This window comes from Zea mays, chromosome 5 (assembly GCF_902167145.1).
Source record: "Zea mays cultivar B73 chromosome 5, Zm-B73-REFERENCE-NAM-5.0, whole genome shotgun sequence".
In the NCBI taxonomy this organism is placed as follows: Eukaryota; Viridiplantae; Streptophyta; class Magnoliopsida; order Poales; family Poaceae; genus Zea; species Zea mays.
Genome location: NC_050100.1, coordinates 206,229,080 through 206,250,882, shown reverse-complemented (window position 1 = coordinate 206,250,882; position 21,803 = coordinate 206,229,080). Strand labels below are relative to the sequence as shown.

At 44.5% G+C, this 21,803-nt stretch overlaps 2 protein-coding genes and 1 long non-coding RNA gene across 6 annotated transcripts; all 3 read right to left on the bottom strand.

Annotated features, from left to right (window-relative positions):
* Nucleotides 1-3,338: 3,338 nt before the first annotated feature.
* On the bottom strand, nt 3,339-4,746 carry LOC100383936 (E3 ubiquitin-protein ligase PUB23). Its single transcript, NM_001176555.1, has one exon. It carries the CDS (start codon nt 4,691-4,693, stop codon nt 3,416-3,418), a length of 1,278 nt encoding a protein of 425 aa, NP_001170026.1. The 5' UTR covers nt 4,694-4,746; the 3' UTR covers nt 3,339-3,415.
* A 4,395-nt stretch (nt 4,747-9,141) lies between these two features.
* Nucleotides 9,142-13,933, bottom strand: LOC103627575 (probable protein phosphatase 2C 26). Of its 2 annotated transcripts, NM_001357211.1 has the most exons (5): nt 12,185-13,673; nt 11,920-12,006; nt 11,719-11,832; nt 11,369-11,633; nt 9,245-9,959 (listed from the first exon to the last, which is right to left on the bottom strand). In NM_001357211.1, exons 1-5 carry the CDS (start codon nt 13,478-13,480, stop codon nt 9,754-9,756), a joined length of 1,968 nt encoding a protein of 655 aa, NP_001344140.1. In that variant the 5' UTR covers nt 13,481-13,673; the 3' UTR covers nt 9,245-9,753. The 2 variants fall into 2 exon arrangements, with proteins under 2 accessions (XP_008646097.1, NP_001344140.1); XM_008647875.4 differs by lacking the exon at nt 11,920-12,006 and having other exon boundaries at nt 9,142-9,878; nt 12,185-13,933.
* A 2,643-nt stretch (nt 13,934-16,576) lies between these two features.
* On the bottom strand, nt 16,577-20,168 carry LOC118472098 (uncharacterized). 3 transcript variants are annotated; one of them, XR_004849679.1, is made up of 4 exons: nt 19,955-20,156; nt 17,945-19,082; nt 17,589-17,774; nt 16,655-17,140 (listed from the first exon to the last, which is right to left on the bottom strand). It is a non-coding gene; the product is annotated as an uncharacterized lncRNA (long non-coding RNA). The 3 variants fall into 3 exon arrangements; XR_004849680.1 differs by having other exon boundaries at nt 16,661-17,140; nt 18,824-19,082; XR_004849678.1 differs by having other exon boundaries at nt 16,577-17,140; nt 17,589-19,082; nt 19,955-20,168.
* Between the last annotated feature and the right edge of the window lie 1,635 nt (nt 20,169-21,803).

Genomic DNA, 21,803 nt, shown 5'->3' with positions numbered 1-21,803 from the left:
ATATATATATATATATAGGGTAGGTATAACGGGAGCCCTGGGCTTCCAATAGTTAAAGGAAGCCCAGGCCGACCACCCCTACAAACTGGTTCAACCCAAGCGCCCAACCAGCCTGTCGAGTGCGCCACCTGCCCCACGTTTGTTAGCGTAAAAAAAGGAATGCATGCACGAGTCAAACATGATCCAATGCATGCGCGTAAATTTAGGAAAAAATGTGTGGCGGTTTCTATTTTTAAATGCTTTATTTCCTCCATAAATTTAGGATCGCTGCAACAGCCATGCAGCTAGACACGTAAGAACCATTTTATGATATATACTGAGACTAAATATGCTACACTGTGTAGATAATTATGCAATTTGGTATACTGCGTAAAAATCTGTTACCAGCTGCATACGCACGAATTTATGATGAAAATAATGTGCAATGAAAGGAAATGAATTACATGCATAGAAAAAAAATGTATTTAATGGTTAATTTGCTTCATAAATATATTATCCCTCCAACAACCATGTAGTTAAACACATTAGAACCAGTTTATGATTTATACTTATACTAATTATACTACACGGTGTATGTATTTATGCAATTCAGTACACTGTGTAAAAAAATCTAGCATGTTGTTCACTGATGGACGCATCTCCAGGTTGGAGCGTAAAAACCTTAAGTTTTAAGCATAAAATCTCTCAATTATAAGCGTAAATACCTGGCCAATGTGAGAGGTTAATAGCTCTGGTAGGTTGTTATTACGATCCTATTTTTATGGCAGATTCGAAAAATATGGCAGCCGCATGAATGCAGTTTATATTTTTATACATATCCAAAAATTATGGCAAAATGCATGCATGAGTCAAACATGTTCTCTTGCATGCGCGTAAATTTAGGAAAGATATGTGTGGCGGTTTCTATTTTAAATGCTTTATTTCCTCCATAAATTTAGGACCGCTGCAACAGACATGCAATTAAAACTCGTAATGACCATTTTATGATATATACTGATACTAAATATGCTACATTGTGTAGATAATTATGCAATTCGGTATACTGCGTAAAAATCTGCTACCAGCTGTATGCACACGAATTTATGATGGAAAGAATATGCAATGAAAGGAAATGAATTGCATGCATAGAAACAAAAAATCGCATTTAATGTTTTATTTCCTTCATAAATATAGGATCCCTCCAACAGCCATGCAGCTAAACGCATTAGAACTAATTTATGATGTATAATGAAACAAATTATACTACACGATGTAGGTATTTATGCAATTCCTTACACTGCGTAAAAAATCTGGCATGTTGTTCACTGGTGGACGCATCTCCGGGTGGAGCGTAAAAACCTTAAGTTTTGAGCATAAAATCCTTCAATTATAAGCGTAAATACCGAGTCAATTAGAGGTTGATATCTTTAGTAGGTTGTTATTACGATCCTATTTTTATGACAGATCCGAAAAACATGGCAGTCGCATGCATGCGGTTTCTATTTTTATACAGATCCAAAAATTATGGCAAAATCGTGGGAGTTTCCATTGCATGCGTGCAAATTACGAACAACATAAATCAAGGAATTGTCTTTTCAATGTGCATGCAGTAAACTGATATACGAACTCTGTGTTAAAGCATAAAATCGTACAGTTTTAGCGTAAATAATACATGTGGTAGGCATAAAACACAATAAACGAAAAGAAAAATATGCCGGATCGGAGGATGTCACGCGCGATCATGCTGCGCGCATCTCACCCCTTCCGTGACGTCGCTCGCTCGAACATCGCGCCTCATGCGTCGCCGTTGCTACTCGCACGTCGACGGGCGTCGCTTGCTCGCCGGCCTTGGAAGCGCCGCCGCCGCTTGCCCGCACAAGGGTCTCGCTGCGGATCGAGGAACCTCCGCCACCGCGCGTCGAGGTAATGGAGTTGCGGCCACCGGCCTGGGATCCGCCGCCGCCGCACAAGGGCGCTGCCGTCGCTCGCCCTCTGGATCAGGGGCCGTCACCGCCGGCCTGGGAACCGCCGCCACCGCATGTCGAGGTCGGGGAGCCACGGCGGGGCGTGAAAAATTGAACCCTAGCACTCCGAGTCCTGTTTTATAGACGTCCGGATGTGGTCCGGCTCGACCGGATTGCACTGTCTGGCCCGGGCTTTCTTTAGTTATTGGAAGCCCAGGGCTCCTAATATACAATATATATATATATATATATATATATATATATATATATATACTGTATTTATATATTACACCTGGGTGCATTCAATATAGAGAATGCACCCAGGCCGAACCTACGCGCTAGGTCCGAGCCAACTGTCCCACCTAGGCCGTCTTCGTCCCTCCCGCACGCTCCCGACAGAACCTTTTCACTTTCCCGCCCACTCCCCTCTTTCTCCGCGAACGGCTCAACCTCTTCACATAAGTTGCAATCACACCAGACCAGCAGTTGCAATCACACCAGACAGCAGTTGCAATCATTGTTTGTTTTAACAGATTTTTGAACATAGTTATATAGAAGTTGCAATCACACCAGACCAGCAGTTGCAATTACACCAGACAGCAGTTGCAATCATTGTTTGTTTAACAGATTTTTAGACATAGTTATATAGAAGTTGCAATCGCACCAGACTAGCAGTTGCAATTACACCAGACCAGCAGTTGCAATTATTGTTTGTTTAACAGATTTTTGGACATAGTTATATAGAAGTTGCAATCGCACCAGACTAGCAGTTGCAATTACACCAGACCAGCAGTTGTAATCATTGTTTGTTTAACAGATTTTTGGACATAGTTATATAGAAGTTGCAATCACACCACACCAGCAGTTGCAATTACAACACATCAGCAGTTGCAATCATTTTGTTTACATTTTTTAACAGATATTTGGGTAGAATTATACAGCAGTTGCAATCACACCTAATGCGGGGGATAGGGAGGCGCGCTGACAGAGAGGCGCGCGGCGGCACGGGGACAGGGAGGCGCTCGGCGGCGGTGGGGAAGAGGGTGGCGCTCGGCGGCGGTGGGGAAGAGGGTGGCGCTCGGCGGCGGTGGGAGAGAGGGTGGCGCGGGGACACGGAGGCACGCGGCGGCGGGGGGCAGGGAGGCGCGCGTACAGGAGGGCCGAGGACGTGCTTAGGATGTTATTGCAGGTGGGTGCATTCAATGTAGAGAATACAACCAGGTGCATTTTAGTGCCGTCTATATATATATATATATATATATATATATATATATATATATATATATATATATATATATATATATATATATATATATATATATATATATATATATATATATATATATATATATATATATATATACACTTTCGTATTTCTCTGTGACCGCAATAAGTGTCCAATACATACTTTTCTGCCTTTTAATTTTTTGCTTATAATTAGTAAATACAGTCTGGTTAAACCAATCCAAGAGTCAGTCAAGAAGCCGCAGGTAATCCCTGAGATCAGTCGGGAAGCAAGGGTACTGCCGCCAGAACACGCCATTGATCCTCACCATCCGCACCGTCTTCTGCTTCGTCGCTGGCGGGCTCTCGACGTGCAGCAAGCCCAGAAGCTTCGCCACTGCGCCGGTCAGCACCATGTCCTCTAGGACCTTCTCCGAGGGCGCGACCACGGATACGAGCCAGAGAACCTTGACGGCCAGCTGGGTGGCCAGCTCCGACACCCGCAGCATCGTCTTCGCCACGGCCGCCACCGACAGGTCGTGTTCCGCGAAGGCCGTGCGGCCCTCGGGACACTTGCACAGGCGCTTGAGAAGCAGCAGTATCCGCTCGGCGTCGTGGCGGTCGTCAGCATTCGCGAGGAGCTCGACGAGGACGTGCACCGCGCCGACCTCCACGGCCTTGGTGGGACCGACCCGGGACAGCTCGACGACGTCCAGGAGCACGTCGAGCGCGCGGGAGCTGAGCCTCGCTGAGACCTCGTCGGCCAGGAGCTCGAGGAGGGACTTGAGCACGTCGTCGACCTCGACGCGGGCGGTCCAGTCTCCGGCGCCGGCATTGGAGATCTTGGTCACGATGTCCATGGCATGGAGCCTCGCCTCGGCGCTGCCGCGCTGGAGCAGTGCCATCAGCGGCCTCATGTGCTCAGGCGCGAGGAGGAGCCCTACCGACGCCGCGTCCGCGAGCGGGAGGAGGGCGAGCACGGCGGCGGCCTCCTCGCACGCCGTGAACGCGGAGAAGTCGCCGCCAGCGCCGCTCTCCGCGAGCGCCTGCGCCATGACCCGGCCGGCCGCCTGGATCCCGCCCGAGGACACGAACTCGCACTGCATGGCCACGTCGCCGGCCATGCATGCGCGCATGTTCTTGAGCGCCGTCACCTTGAACGGCGTCTCGTCGAGGCCGGCCAGCGCCGAACGCAGCCGCTCCGCCTCCAGGATCCGCGACAGCGGTGTGGCCAGCTCGTGGGCCGGGCTCGACAGTGACGACGCGGACGGTGACGCCGACGCCGACGTGGACGGCGAGCCGCGGTCGAGCCAGGAGCCGATGACGCGCTTGAGGGTGTGGTTGGGGGTGAGATCAAGGTTGGCCAGCGACTGCATGGTGGCGGGGCAGGTGGTCCTGCCGCACCCGAAGATCCACCGCTCGATGCTGCGGCGGTCGTAGGTGACCCCGGTGGAGACCGTGACGGGGTCGTCCATGAGTTCCATGGAGATGGGGCAAAGGAACAGGTGAGGAGGCTCCTCCTCCATGGCTGGCTGGCGCACAGCCGCCGCCACCACCACAGATCGCGATGCCGATGCAGCGAGCGCACGCAGACCACCACGCTGCGCTGGCCAAGCAAAGCTGGTGATGTGATGAGGGCCTTTATTGACGGACGTGACAGGGACAGGGCGGAGTCGGAAGGTTCGCTAATAAACTAGGTTAAATGCATTCTGCGCACAATTATGAGCCATGAGAATTTTCAGAAATTGTTAATGGCCAGGCAAAAATAAGGTGACTTTGAACGACGTTATTAATCTCCCAGAAATTAGGCATATTTATTGAGACTATCTGATGTAACCTTTATGGAAATTTTGCAAACTGTGGTCCTACATGATGTGAGCCTGCAACTTCTATTTGACTGTTTTCGAATTGTAAATTGCATCTTCAGAGGTGTTTTTTTTTCTTTCCCTGAAATGAATGGCGTAGGAGTTGTTCAGTGGAGATGGTAGAGAGATTTGGCTTTGGCGGAGGACAATATAATGTGAGGTGAGATCTTGTGCTAAGTGCTGTGAATGCTGAAGTCACTTGGGCCAGCATATTCGTGCATTGGTTGCGAGCGGTCGGGCGACGGTGTCTGTCCCCATCCTGACGTTCATTCTCAGAGTAAACAAGTGGCATTTGATCTGCCACTTTGCTCCTGGTCAAATCAAATACCCAAGGTTTTCCATACCTTCAACCTGAAGAGTACCGTGTAGATTTTCCACTTCGAGTAAGGGCTGCAAATGCCTGTGTGCCAAGCATTGTAGGACGGTATTGTTTTTGGGGTAACATCATGAAGCATGGGAGCTCAATATTGTTTGCATTTAAGCACATCTGAAAGTTAGTGGTCACGCACAACTGGAAGTCAGGCTAACGTGCATCACACACACACACAAATGACAAGTACAGGCTGCATGACCACAACTGGCATGAAGAAGCGGGAAAGAGAATCGGTCCGACACCTATAGCCACTTTAAATGCGAGATAACTACTGTACGTTCAATCCTCCAGCCTCAGCAGTCCACTGCACATTCAATCCTGTCATTGTGCAACTTTGGTGTTCTTCGTTTCGAATCTCCTCTCTGAAAAAATCACACTGGGTGATCAACCCTCTCCACTTCTCTTTTATATTTATTTATTTATTATGTACATAAGAGAATAATAAAAAATAAACTGCTTTAGACGCGTCTCGTGATCACAGCGAATCATTGGCAAAGTTGACTAACCCGTGTAGAATAATGGGGCGGAGAATTGTCACCGGCCGCATGCCAATAGAATATATACATCGGGGTACTCGGGACTAATCTGCCGCGAGATCGTGCTGGTCGTACCAGTGATTTGTTCTCTGGGTTGATTATTTCACGATGAACCAATCATAAATAAGCGTATCTCGGTGATTTCGTAGTTTCCCGTCTCGGGATTCCCCCGCTGCAGGGCCTACGATTTACTACTACCTGACCCCGTAGCACGCGACTTTGAACCTCACCTGGAATCCAGTTCTAGGCTTATAGCTAGTCTTCTGGATTATTGCTCATGGGTCGGCTTTGTCTGGCAAGTAGCGTACCAACCCGGGTGCTTCCGTTTCAGTTGCTCGTTGAGGCATTGCGGTACTTGAGAAACCCTTTGTAAAGCTGAAAATGCAGCAGTTTCTTGAAAATCAAAAATAAAATAATGCAGTATGAAAATTCTCATTCCATTAAGTCATAGTACTTCTTTTTCTCTCTGAATTTACCTACTGCTTGGGTTTTAGTCAGCCCGCCCGTGTTTTTTGCCAACTGCAGAAGCAAAGGGCAGAAATCGACCGAATGAAACTGTTCAAACTCTTTGACCGAATCAACAAAAGGGTGTCTGCGGATTGAGAACAACCTGGCACGGCGACCCAGACCTACGGGAGATCGATCCGCCCAACAGAAAGACGATCCGTTCCAAACTTTGTAGCTGTTCTCGTACTGCAACTGAAGTCTGAATATCCTAATCGATACACGACCAGTCGACCACGCAAACAGTTGTAGTAGGGCACTTGCGGTATATGAAACTACACAGGATGGCCAGGCTGAGTAAAGGCTGTCTTCAGCATCCTGCCTATCCTACCCTCCTACTGATTTGTTGGAGATTCTTAAAAATATAAAAAAATATATATCAAATGTTATCTCCAACTCGTAAGTTTTTGCCATCGAGACGAACTGTGTAGAAGAGGCGGTAAAAAGGCTATGAAATACCCCCTAGTCCAAATTACAAGTCGTTATACACGAAATTTAAATCAATCTTGTAAAACCTTGGTTTATTTAATTTTTAAAACCTAATGGTCATATGCATCGATTTATCTTAAAAGGTAATTTTACAAAAATATAAGGTCATATTTGAATGCATTAATGCTAATAATTAGCTGCTAAAATTGGATAGAGACATCCAAACAGCCTAACTGATAGTCCAGCTAATTATTAGTTGTACCCTCAAATATCCATTAGTTTATTAGTTGGTTCAACCTAGCTAAAATCATCTACGAGTTAGTCAGCTAATTTACCTAGCAAATTTTTAGCCAACTAATTATTAGATCTAATGCATTCAAAGATGCCCTAATTGTATTGAGAGATCATTTATATTTTAACAAAAAAAAATTTGTGGAAGCTATATTTTGATGATCATGTTGTTGTGCTAAATGACTTATAATTTAAACCTGGAGGTAGGGATGAAAAGAACCTCGGAATTTTGAAAACCGTTTTTGATTTTTTTTCAGAATCTGTTATCGAAATTTTGCTTCGAAATCGGTGTGACGTTTTACCAACCATTTCCTTTTGTTACCGAAATTAGTCAAAAAATCGAAAAAACATTTTTGATTTTTTTTTGTAATTCCAGAACTGTTTTCGGTTTTTCTAGATCGGAGTCTGTAAGGATATTTTTCGAAATTTTCCAAACTTGTTAAATTATGAATTGCAAACTTGTGGTCTTTGTAAACTTGTCAACTTATGAAATGTGAGTTTATGATCTTTGTTAACTTGTTATGCATGTGAATTGTGAACTTGTGATCTTTGTTAACTTGTTATTCATGTGAACTTGTGATCTTCATGAACTTGCAAATTGTAACTTGTGATCTTTCTGAACTTGTTTTATTTTTTAACTTATGATAATTATGATCTTATTATATTGAGATATTTTTATATTGGTATGTTAACCGATCGTATTTTTAATTCCGACCATTATTGATGTATTTTCTATACATAATTTTTGTTTTCAATGTTTTTAAAATACGATTTCGTTTCTGTTTTCAGAGTTACTATTTTTTATTTCGTTTTCGATAAACAATATAAAAACGGAAATAGTTTTAGTGTTTATCGATCGTTTTTATCCCTACCTAGAGCAATATATCTTGAGAGGGGACCTATGATACGACAAGCAGTGACATTACTGCAATAGAGAGGAGTGAGGAGCTGAAGACATTGCTGCAATAGAGAGGAGTGAGGAGCTGAACTGATGAAGGGAATGGATCTCATGAATGCTTTGTTTGAGTACTCTGGTATTGATCTCAATCTATATGTGTTGAGGTGGATTGAGGTGTAAATTAACTAATTTACACCCCACCCCAATCCACCTCAACTAGGGCTGGAAAAAAAGCTCGAAGCTCGTGAGCCGACTCGGTGAGGCTCGCGAAACTAAACGAGCCTGAGCCGAGCATAATTCCACGGCTCGCTACACTAACGAGCCAAGCCGGCTCGAGGCTCGGCCCGAACTATTGCAGCTATCACTTGTCAGTTTGTTTACTAGTGTCCAGTCATCTAGATCCAATGACCAGTGTGTTGTTTTGATCACAACTCACAAGGATCTAGAGTGCAGGGACATAATTTTTTATTATATGGAACATATTGTGCTTCAAATTTGAGCTAATGACTATAATTACTGTTGTTTGAGTACTCAATGTACAGGCTCGCGAGCCTATATCGAGCCGAGCCTTATTACCGAGCTCGCGAAGTGAGCGAGCCGAGCCTGGCTCGGTTCGCTATTCCACCGAGCCGAGCCTGGCTCGGTTCGTTTCCAGACCTAACCTCAACACATATAGATTGAGATCAATACTAGAGTATCCAAACTAGGTCGAAAATGGGTGGGGCGTTTTTTCGTTTATATACTACGACTGAGGGTGTAATAACTACTATTCTGCGGCTAAGTTGGGGTCATTTCGTGCTTGCTTACTAGGATTAGGTCTAAATTGCAAAAGGAAAAAATGGAAGCAAATACAGTGCAAAAGTTACATGCTCAAGCCAGTCTTTGCCTAACCGAAATTTCTTCATCATGTTGAGAGTTAAATATCGTCAGGATCGACAAACAGATATACCATGCACATGAAAAATATCGCCAACGACTGATGGATTGCCTCCAAAATATCTTTCAGCTCTTAGCTTTTCTGAGGACCAACCAAATAACTTGCCAAGGGCTAGGAGGCACTAGCTTTGTTTTTCCAGTGGAGGCGAAATGTAAAATTTTCTTTCACGGATGCCACTAACGGCTCAAAGACTCGAAGGAGAACCACCTTCAGGAGTCAGGACAAAATGAGGTGCCAATCATCCATTTTTCTGACATGATCAGTTCTAGTTTCCAATATAATACAGGCTCAATCCTCACATGAATGAGAAAAAGCTGCATATACCTAAAAGTTTTCTATTTCCAAGGATAAAATAAGCACCCAACTCTATGACAACTCAGTGTGAGGTGGAAAAAATTGTCAGTGGTGAGTATGTAACCAAACAAAGCTGTAGTGGCAAACAGAACAAAATTGGCTCTGCTTTTCCAGGAATTCCTCCCTACCAGGCTGTCATTTTTCTGCAACTTTAATCTGCCCGAGTTAACCTATGAGCATGAGCTGTGACAAAGCTGATGTGAAGGATCAGCGATGATCCCCAGCTGGAGAACTCCACTTCGACAAGTGTATGGACTACATAGCTGTATGTCATGCCAGACTTTTCCCCTCTTGGTGAGCATATGTGCAATCGCCTGGGAGTGCTGACCGGCTGAAGTTCATTTCAGCTGAATATTGCATCGGAATAAATACTGACACGGACAGTATATCAGCTGAACATCACACATATGTTCCAGAGGATTTCCATATTCTCCCCTCAAGAGAAATAACCATAATGGTGACGTCATCATGGTATTTTCTGCGGTCCCCTTGAGGTATATCTAATAGTTCATAGAAGTCCATGCCTGAAAAGGCAGACTCCAGGTTAGTAGTGGAGTATTGCTCATGGAAGAGAAATCTTGAAGAACCACTAATTGATCTAGAGACTGAAGCAGGACGACAATGATGTAGGAATAGATAACAATGATGTAGAGCAAGGTACAAAGATGTTTCAGCTGTGACAGTTGTGTGTCTTACAACTAAAATTTTCAACCACATGCATTATAGCTATACAGTTAAATCTTCAACCATGCACTAGATGCGACATCCCACCTATGCAGCTGTCTACTGCACTGTATACACATTGTAACAGCAACGGAAGTTCTAATAAAAGCAAAAGCTATCATTGAGAACTTTCCTATCATAGAGCAAAAATGATTAAATGGAGCTTAGGGCATGTACAATGCTTAGACGAGAGTGTCTCTAAAACATGAATGCATTAACTCTAAGGTAGCTCAAAAGATGAATATTAACTAGGGTTGTACAGTGTACAGAGTGAGTCTATTATGCTTGAAAAAACGAGTAAGAGACAGACTTTTCGCAAAGAGACGGTCCTCTAATTTTTTTCAATTAACCCCTCGAGACCTCTCAGGAGAAGGGGTATTTAATGGTGTTGTACATTCCCAGATTCATTACACCCAAAACACATAAGTTCATTAAGTTTGTCATTTGAATTGAACATCTCTGTGCTGAAATTTTATATGAAGCATTGCTCTGAACCAATTTGCACGATATGACACTAGGGAAAAATAGAATTGGAAACTTTATCTGCGGCCCTCCAAAACAATGCAAAGCTTGTCATTTGGCACAGATACTTCATGCCACCAAAATGATTCACGGACAAGTGAAACTCTACCCATACAATATGATTTTCATGTGGTAGATCAGTAAACTATTAAATTCCAATCCAAAGTTAAAAACTAGCACAAACTTATCTAGGAACAGAACCTCAGGCTGCCATTTTAGTCCTGTAGAGTGTGCTCTAAACCTTTGTATCCACCAAAACTACATATGAACACTATCCATGTTGATCAAAGACTAAATCTAGACAAATATCCCCTATCAAATGATAAAAAAATAAAAGGAATAATATAAAAGAATAAAAGGTATCAAATTGTCAGATAGGGCATTCAAGCAGAATTTTAGTAGTGTAAAATGTGCCATCAAGTGCGGGTATTAAACTTTGGCCAAAATATTCTCACAAATTAGGAACTGACAGTCTCACATGCCCAGTGTTGGCAGCTGACTTACCCCTGCCGTGTACCGTGTTGGGTTACTGCTGGTTTTTATGCATATAAATAGATTTTTTGTTTATTTCAGAAAGTAGCATAGTGAGCCACCCAACGCCCCAACATGAACATGTACAAGCACATAAATGTTTGCACATTACACACAAGTATGTTAACCTTAGTGCCAAGGGTATAATGAAACGGTCAACAACTCAACATCGAAAACAATCAAGAAATGGGCACATTTGCATTTAGCATGGAAGAAGAAGACCACACAATAAGCTTACCAGCTTTCTTTGCAGCACGGGAGAGTAGCTCCTCAATTAAACTCTGTGCAGGATCACCCTCAGGAAACCGCTCCATAAAATTCTCAACATGCAGCACTACCTCCTCATTGCTTAGGTACTGATATAAGCCATCAGACGAAAGAACAAGAAACTGATCCCTGATGGAGAGCTTATGATGGCAAAGAGTAGGTGTGCATGATATATATGGGGTATCACCTATATACTCATTGCGAAACATCTCTAGCAACCCATCATTGAACCTTGCCTGTAAATCAGACAGACTTCTCATTAAAATTTACTTGTTTCCCCTACATGGACCTTTCATAACAATCAACCTACAGTCTCTTTACCTGTTTGAGATACCCAGCACCAAATGCACGGGTAACTGTTAGACGACCTTTCACTCTATCATTAACAACACACTGATCATCATCTGGATGTTCGCGTCTGATCCTCTGCACTTCCTGCACATCAACACAAAAGAACATGAGTTCATATGCAGAAAGAATTCATAGATTAAAACACTTATGATGCTTCACATCCACTCATACTATCCCACGATATATAAATTCATAACTCCAAAAGAAAAATGGTCTGCCGATTGTAAAACCATGCTGTTGAACAGGCCAGTCCACATACTGCACATGTATTCACAGAAGCTACCAGAGGGCATGTTCAACCAGGATAACAAAAAATGTGTTTGAATATTTTTTTTATATGATGCAAGCTCATCTTTTCAGTAAACTCAGTAGATGCACAAATGCATTAGCAATTTAGCACTATGCATCAATTCAGCTATGTCTGCAAAAAGGTTACCTCTTCAACGCTCGTGCTATGATCAGTCGACAGCTGCAATGCCTCGAGCCCAATTGCCGAATACCCAGGGATCCTTGTCTCGATCTCCAAGCCCACACCAATGTCCTCCACCGGAATGCTCCCAATCAAGCAATCTTCGTCGTCCCGTCGCTGCGCCACAATGGCACGGCTATCCCCAAGGTTCATTACATACACGTCGTCATCCCTCAACAGGACCACGAGCAGGCAAGCTCCGGTCACTGCCAGCTCTGGGTGGGATCCCATTGACTGACTGGTCATGTCCAGGTACGCCGACTCCGTCGTAGCTAGCGCCCGGGCCAGTGCGCTCAGTACCGCCCTGTGATCCCTCACCGCCGGTGCGGCCGTCAACCTCTTAACTCCCCACTCCCTGCCGCTTTGACCATCGCCAGCGGCGGCCGCATGGGCCCACAAGGGATGCCTCTGCTCCTTGAGCCTGGCAAGCGATAGCGCGAACCGGCCGGAGCCCGAGAAGTCGAGTTCGCTATCCTCGTCCTCGCCATCCGCCAGGAACTGCCACAGTCGCTTGGATTCCGGATCGGCCTCTTTGTAGAAGATCCCACGGAGCTCGCGCAGCAGGAAGCGGTAGAGATTAGCGACCAGGAAGTCCGGGGCCTCGGGGCCGTTGAAGCCGTCATAGATGCCGACGAAAAGCCAGCGCTGATCCTCGGAGACAACCACGTGGACCCTGTCCTCCCCGGCGCGGCCGTGCGCCCACTGAACGCCGTCCTCCCGGCGGAGCGGCACGACGCATGGTCGGTTCTTCTCCGAGATGCTCCGCCGCAGGCTGCCGAACGAGGGTTTCCTGAACCTCCTCGAGAACCCTCGCGACGACGAGGGGCGAGCGGGCTTGGTGGGCTTCGCGGGGAGCGGGCCCGAGAAGGGCACGGCCTGGTCGAGCGGGCCGGAGAGCTGGGCGCCGCGGTCGATGGGCCCGGAGAGGAAGAGCGGCCCCGAGGAGAGGTTGGATAGCTGCAGCGGCGCGGAGGAGAACGACGAGGAAGTGTGGAACGCGGAGTGGTACTGCGGCGGCATGCCGCCGGCGACGGAGGATTGGTAGATCGGCACGGGCACTGAGGAGTTGGCGGAGAGCGCGGCGCCGGAGATGGCGTGGCGGAAGGATGACGAATGGCCCGCGGCGGCGGCGGCGGCGGAGCTGGCGGCGTAGCAGAAGGAGTGGCCGAGCGCGTCGTCCAGGCACGGCCCGTCGTCCGCTGGCGCCGGCGGCGGCCGCGAGCACGCGCACGCGGTGAGCAGCCGCGACGCGCCGCTGCCCATGGCATCCGACACTCCGTCTCCGGCGGTGGAAAGCAGCCAAGCAGACGATGTGGAGCACTCGCCAAGCTACTCCGAGACCGAGTACCTTTTTATTACTAGTATACGCCGCAGTGCCGCACTGCCGAGGAGGGGAGGAGCCGAAGAGTGCGCCGTGCGCGAGTGCGCCGTGAGCGATGACTTGCAGTTGGCAGTTGCAGTGGCCACGGGGTCCGTTTGACAAAATCAGTCTTCCTCAATGTTTCCCATGCAAAAAAATTCAAGACACGAGCCGAGCCCCGGGAGACCGGAAGAGCGCCGTGCCAGCTGCCAGGTGGAGCTTGTATGGTTGTGGACTTGTGGTTGTGGCCTTGTGTGTGGTCGTTTTGTCCGCAGCGGCGCAACCGCACCCGCCTTCCTCACGCTGCACGGCTGTAGAGAGCAGAAAGGGGAAGCAGTGACGTGGCGGCGCGGTGTTGACGTGGAGGGTGCGGACTGCGGAGGGGAGAGTAGTCATTAAGTCAACGCTTGTCCTTCCAGTCTGCCACCCGTACTCGGTTTAATTACGGCAGATGGGACTCCACCCAGGGGCATATGAGTAAATTCGCGCGGTGGCGCGGCAAATTGGATGGCTTTGGCGGGCCAGCTAGAGCCTAGGGACCTCGAACTGGATGACCGGCGCCCTAGTGGGCTCCTCGTCGGTCTCAAAGAAAAATGTCAGGCACGGTTTACAAAGTGTGCCTGCGTTTGACAAGGATACGGTTTAGGCGTCGTTCGTTTCGGCTGGAACGGCCTATTCCCGGCCTCTTTCCGGGCGGGATGAATCAACCCGGCTTAGAATCCGGCCCAGTCTACTAGAGCCGTTCGTTTTAATCTGGACCAGAAACAGACCCACCTGATTTGAATTCCTTTCGCTCAATTCTTAGTCTGGAACGAGTCCTGGTGAGCTACCTCCTGGATTGGTTCCTGGACTAGTGACCAGGAATTAGTGATAACACATGTATCACTTGATCCTGGGCTGCTTTCGATCCTGGCCTGGTTTGGACGCTGGCCTGCCGAACGGGGCCTTAGGCTTTTTCAGCTTTATTTTCTAACTCCTATCTCATCATAGAATTTATATTGTGTACTCTATATTCTTCGTCTCCAACAACACGTCCTCTAAATCAAGTTCTTTATATATAAATACCTATATTAAAAAAATTTTATTTTTTATATATATTTGTCATACTCTTAAATGTATTGTACATATTTTAGTTTTGCTAAACTGTTTGTTTAAAGTATTCCTAGAAATTGGGAGTCATCAAGATATTTTATAGTGGTTTAATAAAAAATAATTTAAGAACGAAATGAGTAGGTTCTACGCTACCAGATTTCAGCCTTCAATATCTCTGCTTAAATAAATACCTCTCTACTACATTTAAGCGTGAGTTTCTTCGTGCGTTAGCGGTCGAATAAATTTATCCTCCCACATAGAATATCCAAAAAATAGGATATAGCGGATTTGAACCCTACTCACTTGATATAAAGAGTTTGGCTTCTATAAAATAGATATTGTAAATATATATGCTAATAATTTAAAACTAAAAAATAGAATCGTGTTTTAATAAAAAACTTATTTAAGTAAGATTTACATACATGATATAAAACCATAGTAATATGCGAGCAACTAACTAATTTGAACAACGTATTTCACTCTTCCAAACCCAGCTGTCAGCGCAACGGCACCAACAACAAACAAAGGACAAAAACATGGGCAAACGGAGGAACAGAAGACTTCCACAGGATGTTTCACGTGAGTGTAGTAGGGGGGAGGGGGCGAAAGACAGCGAGAGGGGGTCAGGCCGTCAGGGAGCATTGGATTCTGATCTCTGAGGGCACCTGGCAAGTCAAAATTCAGTGTGCCGAACTGCGTTCCCATTGTTTTTTGGCCTCTACTTGTCCCCCGTCCCGCTGTGAAATCTCAGCAAGCAACAGACAAGTGTATGAGATCGAAAAGTTGGTTGAAAAAAATCAGAGACTCCACATGTGCCAAGACAAACAAAAGAAGTACTGTAATGTTTTAACGACACAGCAGGCTGGGACGGAAGCGGAACTGAAAAAAAAAAGTTAGGAGTGGCTAAATTAAAGTGTTACAACGATATGATATCAATAATCATTCGTAGTAGACATATATAATAGTTTGCACATTTTTAAATTTAGGAGGAGCTTCGATGAGGCTCTAAGAGTTTAGTATTAGTAGCGGTAGAGGGGTCTAGAGCCCCACCCGCCCTACCGTTAGATCCGTTACTGACATTAGGTTAACATTAGAGAACTGAAGAACTCGAGTTAAAAGAATTATCAGTAAGCAAAAGAGACTCTAGTTGAGTTGGTTTGATGGTCTGAGCAACACTCGAGTTTCAGACTATGATTAAAAAATCCTCTCACCTGTCCAACACCAAAGCGAAGAGGTATGATGACGTTGTGTCACTAAAAAATAAAAGACAGGTGGTGTTAGGCTATCTCCATCAAATCTCATATTCAATCCCCAATGGCATTCACTATTTTAAACTTTACTATGCAAACAGTGTCATATACAGTTCCGCGTCCCCCTATTTTACGCGAACCACTGGAGACAGTCTTAGGGTACCCGCTTAGGGTTTTGGAGTTAGCCCCTTAATCACAGTTATATCCCTGTGTAATGGGCCAGACCCAACAATCTAAGTCTATTAATACAACTCTCAACCCTAAGTTAAGGTTTTTCATTCTATCTTAGTATCAGAGCCAGTTTCTCTCTCTCTTCCCCACCCTCTCACACCCAAAGTCGCCGGTTCCTTGGGCCCCTACCCAGCCGGTGGCCTCCTCAGTGTGTCGGGCCCCCATCGTCGGCCATCCCTAGACCAGGCCGCTGACCCCTTCCCTCTGCCCCCTGGTCGCGCCCCTTCACCACTAGGACTCAGCTTGCGCCCTCCGCCAGACCCACCCCCTGGCCACGCCCCTTCACAGCGCTCTCAGAATTTTTTCTTAGAGCCAACTATGTTTAAGAGATATCAATTGCTGAGTTCGATCTAGCTATTCTCATTGTTCATTCAGTCCAGTGCTCTGGTTTGAGCAAGGAGCTGCGGGGTGCATAGAGAATGAATTAGATATAGTTTTGTCTTCTATTACTATAAAGCACCAGTTTTTTTTGTTGTCGTACGTCACGTGCAGAACACGTAGTTCTTTTTTTCTCGAGAAAGGGATTATAAAACTAAAAAAATGTCTTGCCACAACCTGTATCAATACTTCCAATCAGATTTTGTCTTGCCACAACCTAGTCCCCGAATGCTCAGAACAAGCGATGAATGGATCAAATCACCCACTCCTCACGATCGAAGCAAAGCTCGCGCCAACCAATCAACGTTCAACAGTGAGCTAGTGATCTAAGCAATCTCTTGATTGCTCCCATGACAAGGAATAGACTTTCATGTGCTTCAAAATATGGGCACAATTCAGACAACTAGAAAGCGTTAGGGTTAGAAGGATGCAGATTTATATGTAAGTGTTATGTTGGAAAAGGTCTTGCAAGAAGTAATTTTGTATAAGAAAGTTTAGGTGTCAAACGGGAACCTGCTTTGGTTTGTCCGCTTCCCACCGAAAACGTCCAACTCAATTGGGACCATCCATCCATGAGAAAGGAATCTTGGACTTCTGTTAGTCGCCATGTCCCTGGATTAAGATAACCATATATTAATATAGAATAGAGCAACATGGGAGTAGAGGCTAAAAGTTCTGCAATGGCAATATATTTTCTCAAGTCCAATGCAAGCAGATAGAGGACCTAGCCCAGGCCCCAGGGCTATGGGCCTATGGCTGGACTGGAGCAAGATGAACTAAAAAAATTACAGATGTGTACTGTGAGAAGTCAGATATATTTAACTTTAATTAAATATACAAATAAATATGTTATTTATAACACATAATTAGTATTATTAAATAGATTGTTGAATTTATTTTATAATAACTTTATTTAGAGATAGAAGTATTATTAAAAAATTATAGATTAATTTGAAAAAAAAAATCTATAGTGATACCTAAATAGGTACGGAGGGACAAGAGACATGTGCCCTCTACAGAACTAGGACATTGATAATGAAATAAAGAAAGTCCAGTGCACCTTTTGCAGCACAGAACATTGACCTTTGGCTTTAAGACTAGAGATCAAACAAATGTACCATCAAAACAGCCTTCTGCTCCTGCTGACGGCCAAAAGCCAGCAGATCTATTGTGGTACCGGCAGCAAAGATGCTTAGCTCCAGGAAACTCGACCCAGGAGACCAAATCCACTATTCTGGGAGTGATTCTGCAGGGGCCCAAGAAATATAAAAAAGGGAACTTGGAGGATGGACCCTAGTGAATAAAAAGTTCTATCCCTATGAAATTAAAATAAGTAACTTGGAGTGCTCAGTAACCACAATATCATAGGCTCCTGTGCTATATACATACAGAGAAATAGTTTCTTTGATTACTTACCAATTCATCACCTTTTTTTTTTGTGATTTGATCCACTCAATGAACTGAGAAAGTTGCCTATTATGAACCATAAAGATTGTAGAGCTTGGAAGCTGCTGTCAACAGACAGCTGTGCAGCCAAGGCAAACTGGTATGTTAAGGGTAAAATTTGCTCAAATTTCAGGATATTGCTACGATGATCAAGTGAAAAAAAAATCTTATATTTTTCATCGAACACACAAGGTTATTCAGAACAGATAAGAAGTGCTGTGGATGGATGATGGATCAATAGCTGCGTGATAGATTAGCCATTTGCAAAAGTAAATTTGACATGACAAAGTAAATTAATTGCCAGAGTTTCTTAATACCACAGTACAAGGTATCCTTTACTCAAAGATATGGTGTATGGCAACATAGTTTCCAACACTTGCCGAGCTCTTATCAACCAGGCATGCGCAGAACATGCAATGCACCAAGCACGCATATGAATTGGCTCAACTGTATGCACAGTCGAAATTTGATTCTAGATAAAGAGGGGAAGTGTCAGTTTATCATTTGTGTTGGGGATTCAACCTTGTGCAACACATCTGGTAAGAACCACCAAGGAGGAAAATACAACATCAAGCTCAACCATGTACAATCAAGGATACTTGACCGTTGTCAAGAGAAGTTGGAAGGACAGAAGTGTATGTGTGAAATGATTCAGAGATCTCCATACAGTTATTGGCATTTAGAGTTTTGAGAGCATTCTAAGACACTAAAATCTATTTAACAGTCAAGATTGCTGAGCACTTGCGAACCTATTTGAAAGGTAGTTGTAATTCTGTAGTACATTGGAATGCAGGATAATGTAATGTGAGTAATTTGAATAAAAGCAGTTGCTACCATTTAGAATCTTACCAGACAGAGTCTTAATGCACCAAGTTCTGTCATAGTGAGGTGTGAAAACATGAGCATTATCACATTATGTCTATGGGCAGTGAACTACTGAGCTGTCATGCCACATCAACTATCAGTCTCTCTGCACTACCTGCAAGAAGTCATCATTTCAATCGCACCGGACATCCTGAAAATACTCCTAGTGCTTGAACATGACGAATCTTCTAAATTAATGCACTCAAACCATATAACTCTTGTCCACTATTTTGTAATCGCCAGTCTGCAATTCAAATAAAAAAGGAGCGTATTTTACAAGTTAGAGGATCCATAGATCTCACAACATGATTCGACTGTACATTCTTATTGAATCCCTGTCTCGCTGCAAAAATTATGTATGCAAACCCCTATGTGCTTGAATCACACAAAAAGAGACTTAGTTGTTCCCATGCATGGAAGGGAAGTGCTACATTGTGGATAATTCCACATTTCCACTATCTCTGGATTCAAGATCCAAGCAGACAAAATTCACGAGTCGTATGAACGTCAATATGCATTTGCAAGCGCGCACTGAATCAATGTATCTGCATAGATAGCCATCAGAAACAGAACATTGCCGAATATCACATGTGCGTTCATCGTACTAGAGAAAGCCCTTGGAATCCCACTTACAAATTCTGTTTCATCATGTAAGTAAGCCGACTTCTTCCAAAAAGTCAAATGGTATCTAAAGTTAAACCTATCTTTCAGTTGATCAATCCAAAAATAGGTAGTTTGGTTTTAGGAACGAGCTAGTTCATTATCTTCTCACTCTTTACTTTTTTTTGTTCGGTTTGTATAATGAAATGAGTTAATGCATCACCATCTCATTCCCATAATTAGTACTAACACGAAGAATAAGATCATTCCACCAAATTTTAGTAATGAGCTTATGATGTACTCATCTTGGTTTGATTATTCAAACCAAACACCCCTACGTAGTACGCTGCAACATAGCAATAACACTTCGCCCTAATTTCGGGCCCTTCGGTGCGATCCTCTCAAACGCAACGCAAGTAATTAGCACCTACAGTAGATGACTCGAGTCCTAAGGCCCGTCAGATCGAGCCGAGCTAGAATGCGCAAATAGCGAGGAGTGTGTGAGAGAGACGTTACCGATTCTGCGGTGGGGATGGACGACGGCGATCCTGCGCTGCTTATGCCGAGTCACTTGCCGCGGCCAGCGCCGCCTTCGTCTCCACCCCCGCTGGCGTGGTGTGCGCGGGGGTTCGGCATGGACATGGTTCGCGTTCAGCAGAAAACTAGGGGCCAAAACTGCCTGGAGAGTAGAGACGCGCGCCTTGCCCAGCAGCTCGCCCGTTTGGTCCGCGATTTGGACCTGCTCCATCGAGTTATTGGTAACCTTTATACTAGACTAGGTAGGTGCCCGTGCGATGCCACGGAACATAAATTGCGAACCTCCAATGGACTTCATTTGAGACAAGTGATGCCCAAAAAAATGGGGGTAAATTGACACAGCTATCACTTGCATTACTTGCCCTATGCGCGGAAGAATCTGACACAGCTATCACCCATGAAGATTTTCGGTTAACTTGTGGAACCGGACTTCATTTGAGACAAGACAACAATACCAGTGTTGAGCTTGCCACTCGGCCATGGCACACGCGAGAACACGGGATGATCAAGTAAGAACTGAACAGAATGCACTAATACAAAAGGCTGGCTTGCGTTCGCTTCCTTGCTCCACAGGAAGCATAGCTGATATACAAATCGAGAAGCAATTTATGTTCTGTGGCATCGCACGGGCACCTACTTAGTCAACACTTAAGTTCACTGTTTTTTTAAAAATAATAAAGTTCACCAATCAGATTGGTGGGATTTAGAATTGCGGGATTGAATACAGACATTAAGTTCTTTCAGCGCAGCAGGAACTCCCTGAATCCAAGCATGTATACCAATTCTTGGCCCTCCGCACAAGAATCTGCAAGAGGTCCCCAAGAGGTTAGGTTTTATATATCACAAGAGGTGCAAGTTAGATCTAGGGCACATCAAGAGGTGCAGGTTAGATTCCAATACCTTCTAAAAATGCATCTGAAGATAAAATGCATCTGAAGATAAAACAAACCACAATGTATTGCATAATCCACTTGTATTGTGTGGTGATGAAACTAAATGTAAAAATATACTAAACAAAAAGGTGACAAGGTATGTACCTTTTCATCAATTGTTTTGTGTCCTTACAAAGATTTGGGAGTAGAGAACAGACGAAGTGCATCATTAAGTGTCTGAACATCATTTAGGAATTATATCATGATGGAGCAGTAGGCAGGGTTGAACAGTAGCTGATGCTTTGTTACCTGCTAGATATATATTCATCAGTATGCAACACTGGAAAGTGGAAAGACAGGATAAACAACACAAGTGGGCAGACTCAAGCATAAGTTTCACTCTATCCCTATGGTGAGTATGATCAGGGCATTTCATTGAGCATAAAAAGTAGCTTCGATGTGAACGTTTATAGCATAAATCTGAAAGCCTTTTTGTCAAGCTTCTTTTTCAAACTCAATATATATTGGTCTGGCCATAAGCAGATAATAACAATAAGCAGATAATATCATGTTCATTTACATAGAGAAGCTGCAAAATGTAACTTGCACGCCTTGCCATTTTACGACCGGATCATTTTACTGGATAATCAGACAAACGTTTCATAATTAACATATGAACAAAATTACAAAAAATGATATGGCTGAAACGAAACCTCTCAGTCAAGATTTAACAATTAATAAGGGTTTGTAATTTCAGGCTTTTAATCTGTTTAGTGATATAATGATATCTAGTAAGTGTGTGTACCTTGGAAAATCCTGGTCCAACAATAGGATCCTTGTACCAATAGAACATTCCTCCTTGAATATCCAGGCATAAATTGAGAGAAACAAAAATATATGCACATGGTCTACAGACCTCAGGGCACTTCAGTGTTCTTCCCATGGATTGTATTGCT

Bases quoted from the DNA above. Each gene is read 5' to 3' on its own strand.
- LOC103627575 (NM_001357211.1), bottom strand. From the start codon at position 13,480: ATGGGCAGCGGCGCGTCGCGGCTGCTCACCGCGTGCGCGTGCTCGCGG. The intron at 12,007-12,184 runs GTAACCTTTTTG...ATACATGTGCAG, and splicing joins ATAGCACGAGCGTTGAAGAG to TATGTGGACTGGCCTGTTCA. The intron at 9,960-11,368 runs GTAAGCTTATTG...GTCCTGCTTCAG, and splicing joins CCGTGCTGCAAAGAAAGCTG to TCTCTAGATCAATTAGTGGT.
- LOC100383936 (NM_001176555.1), bottom strand. From the start codon at position 4,693: ATGGAGGAGGAGCCTCCTCACCTGTTCCTTTGCCCCATCTCCATGGAA.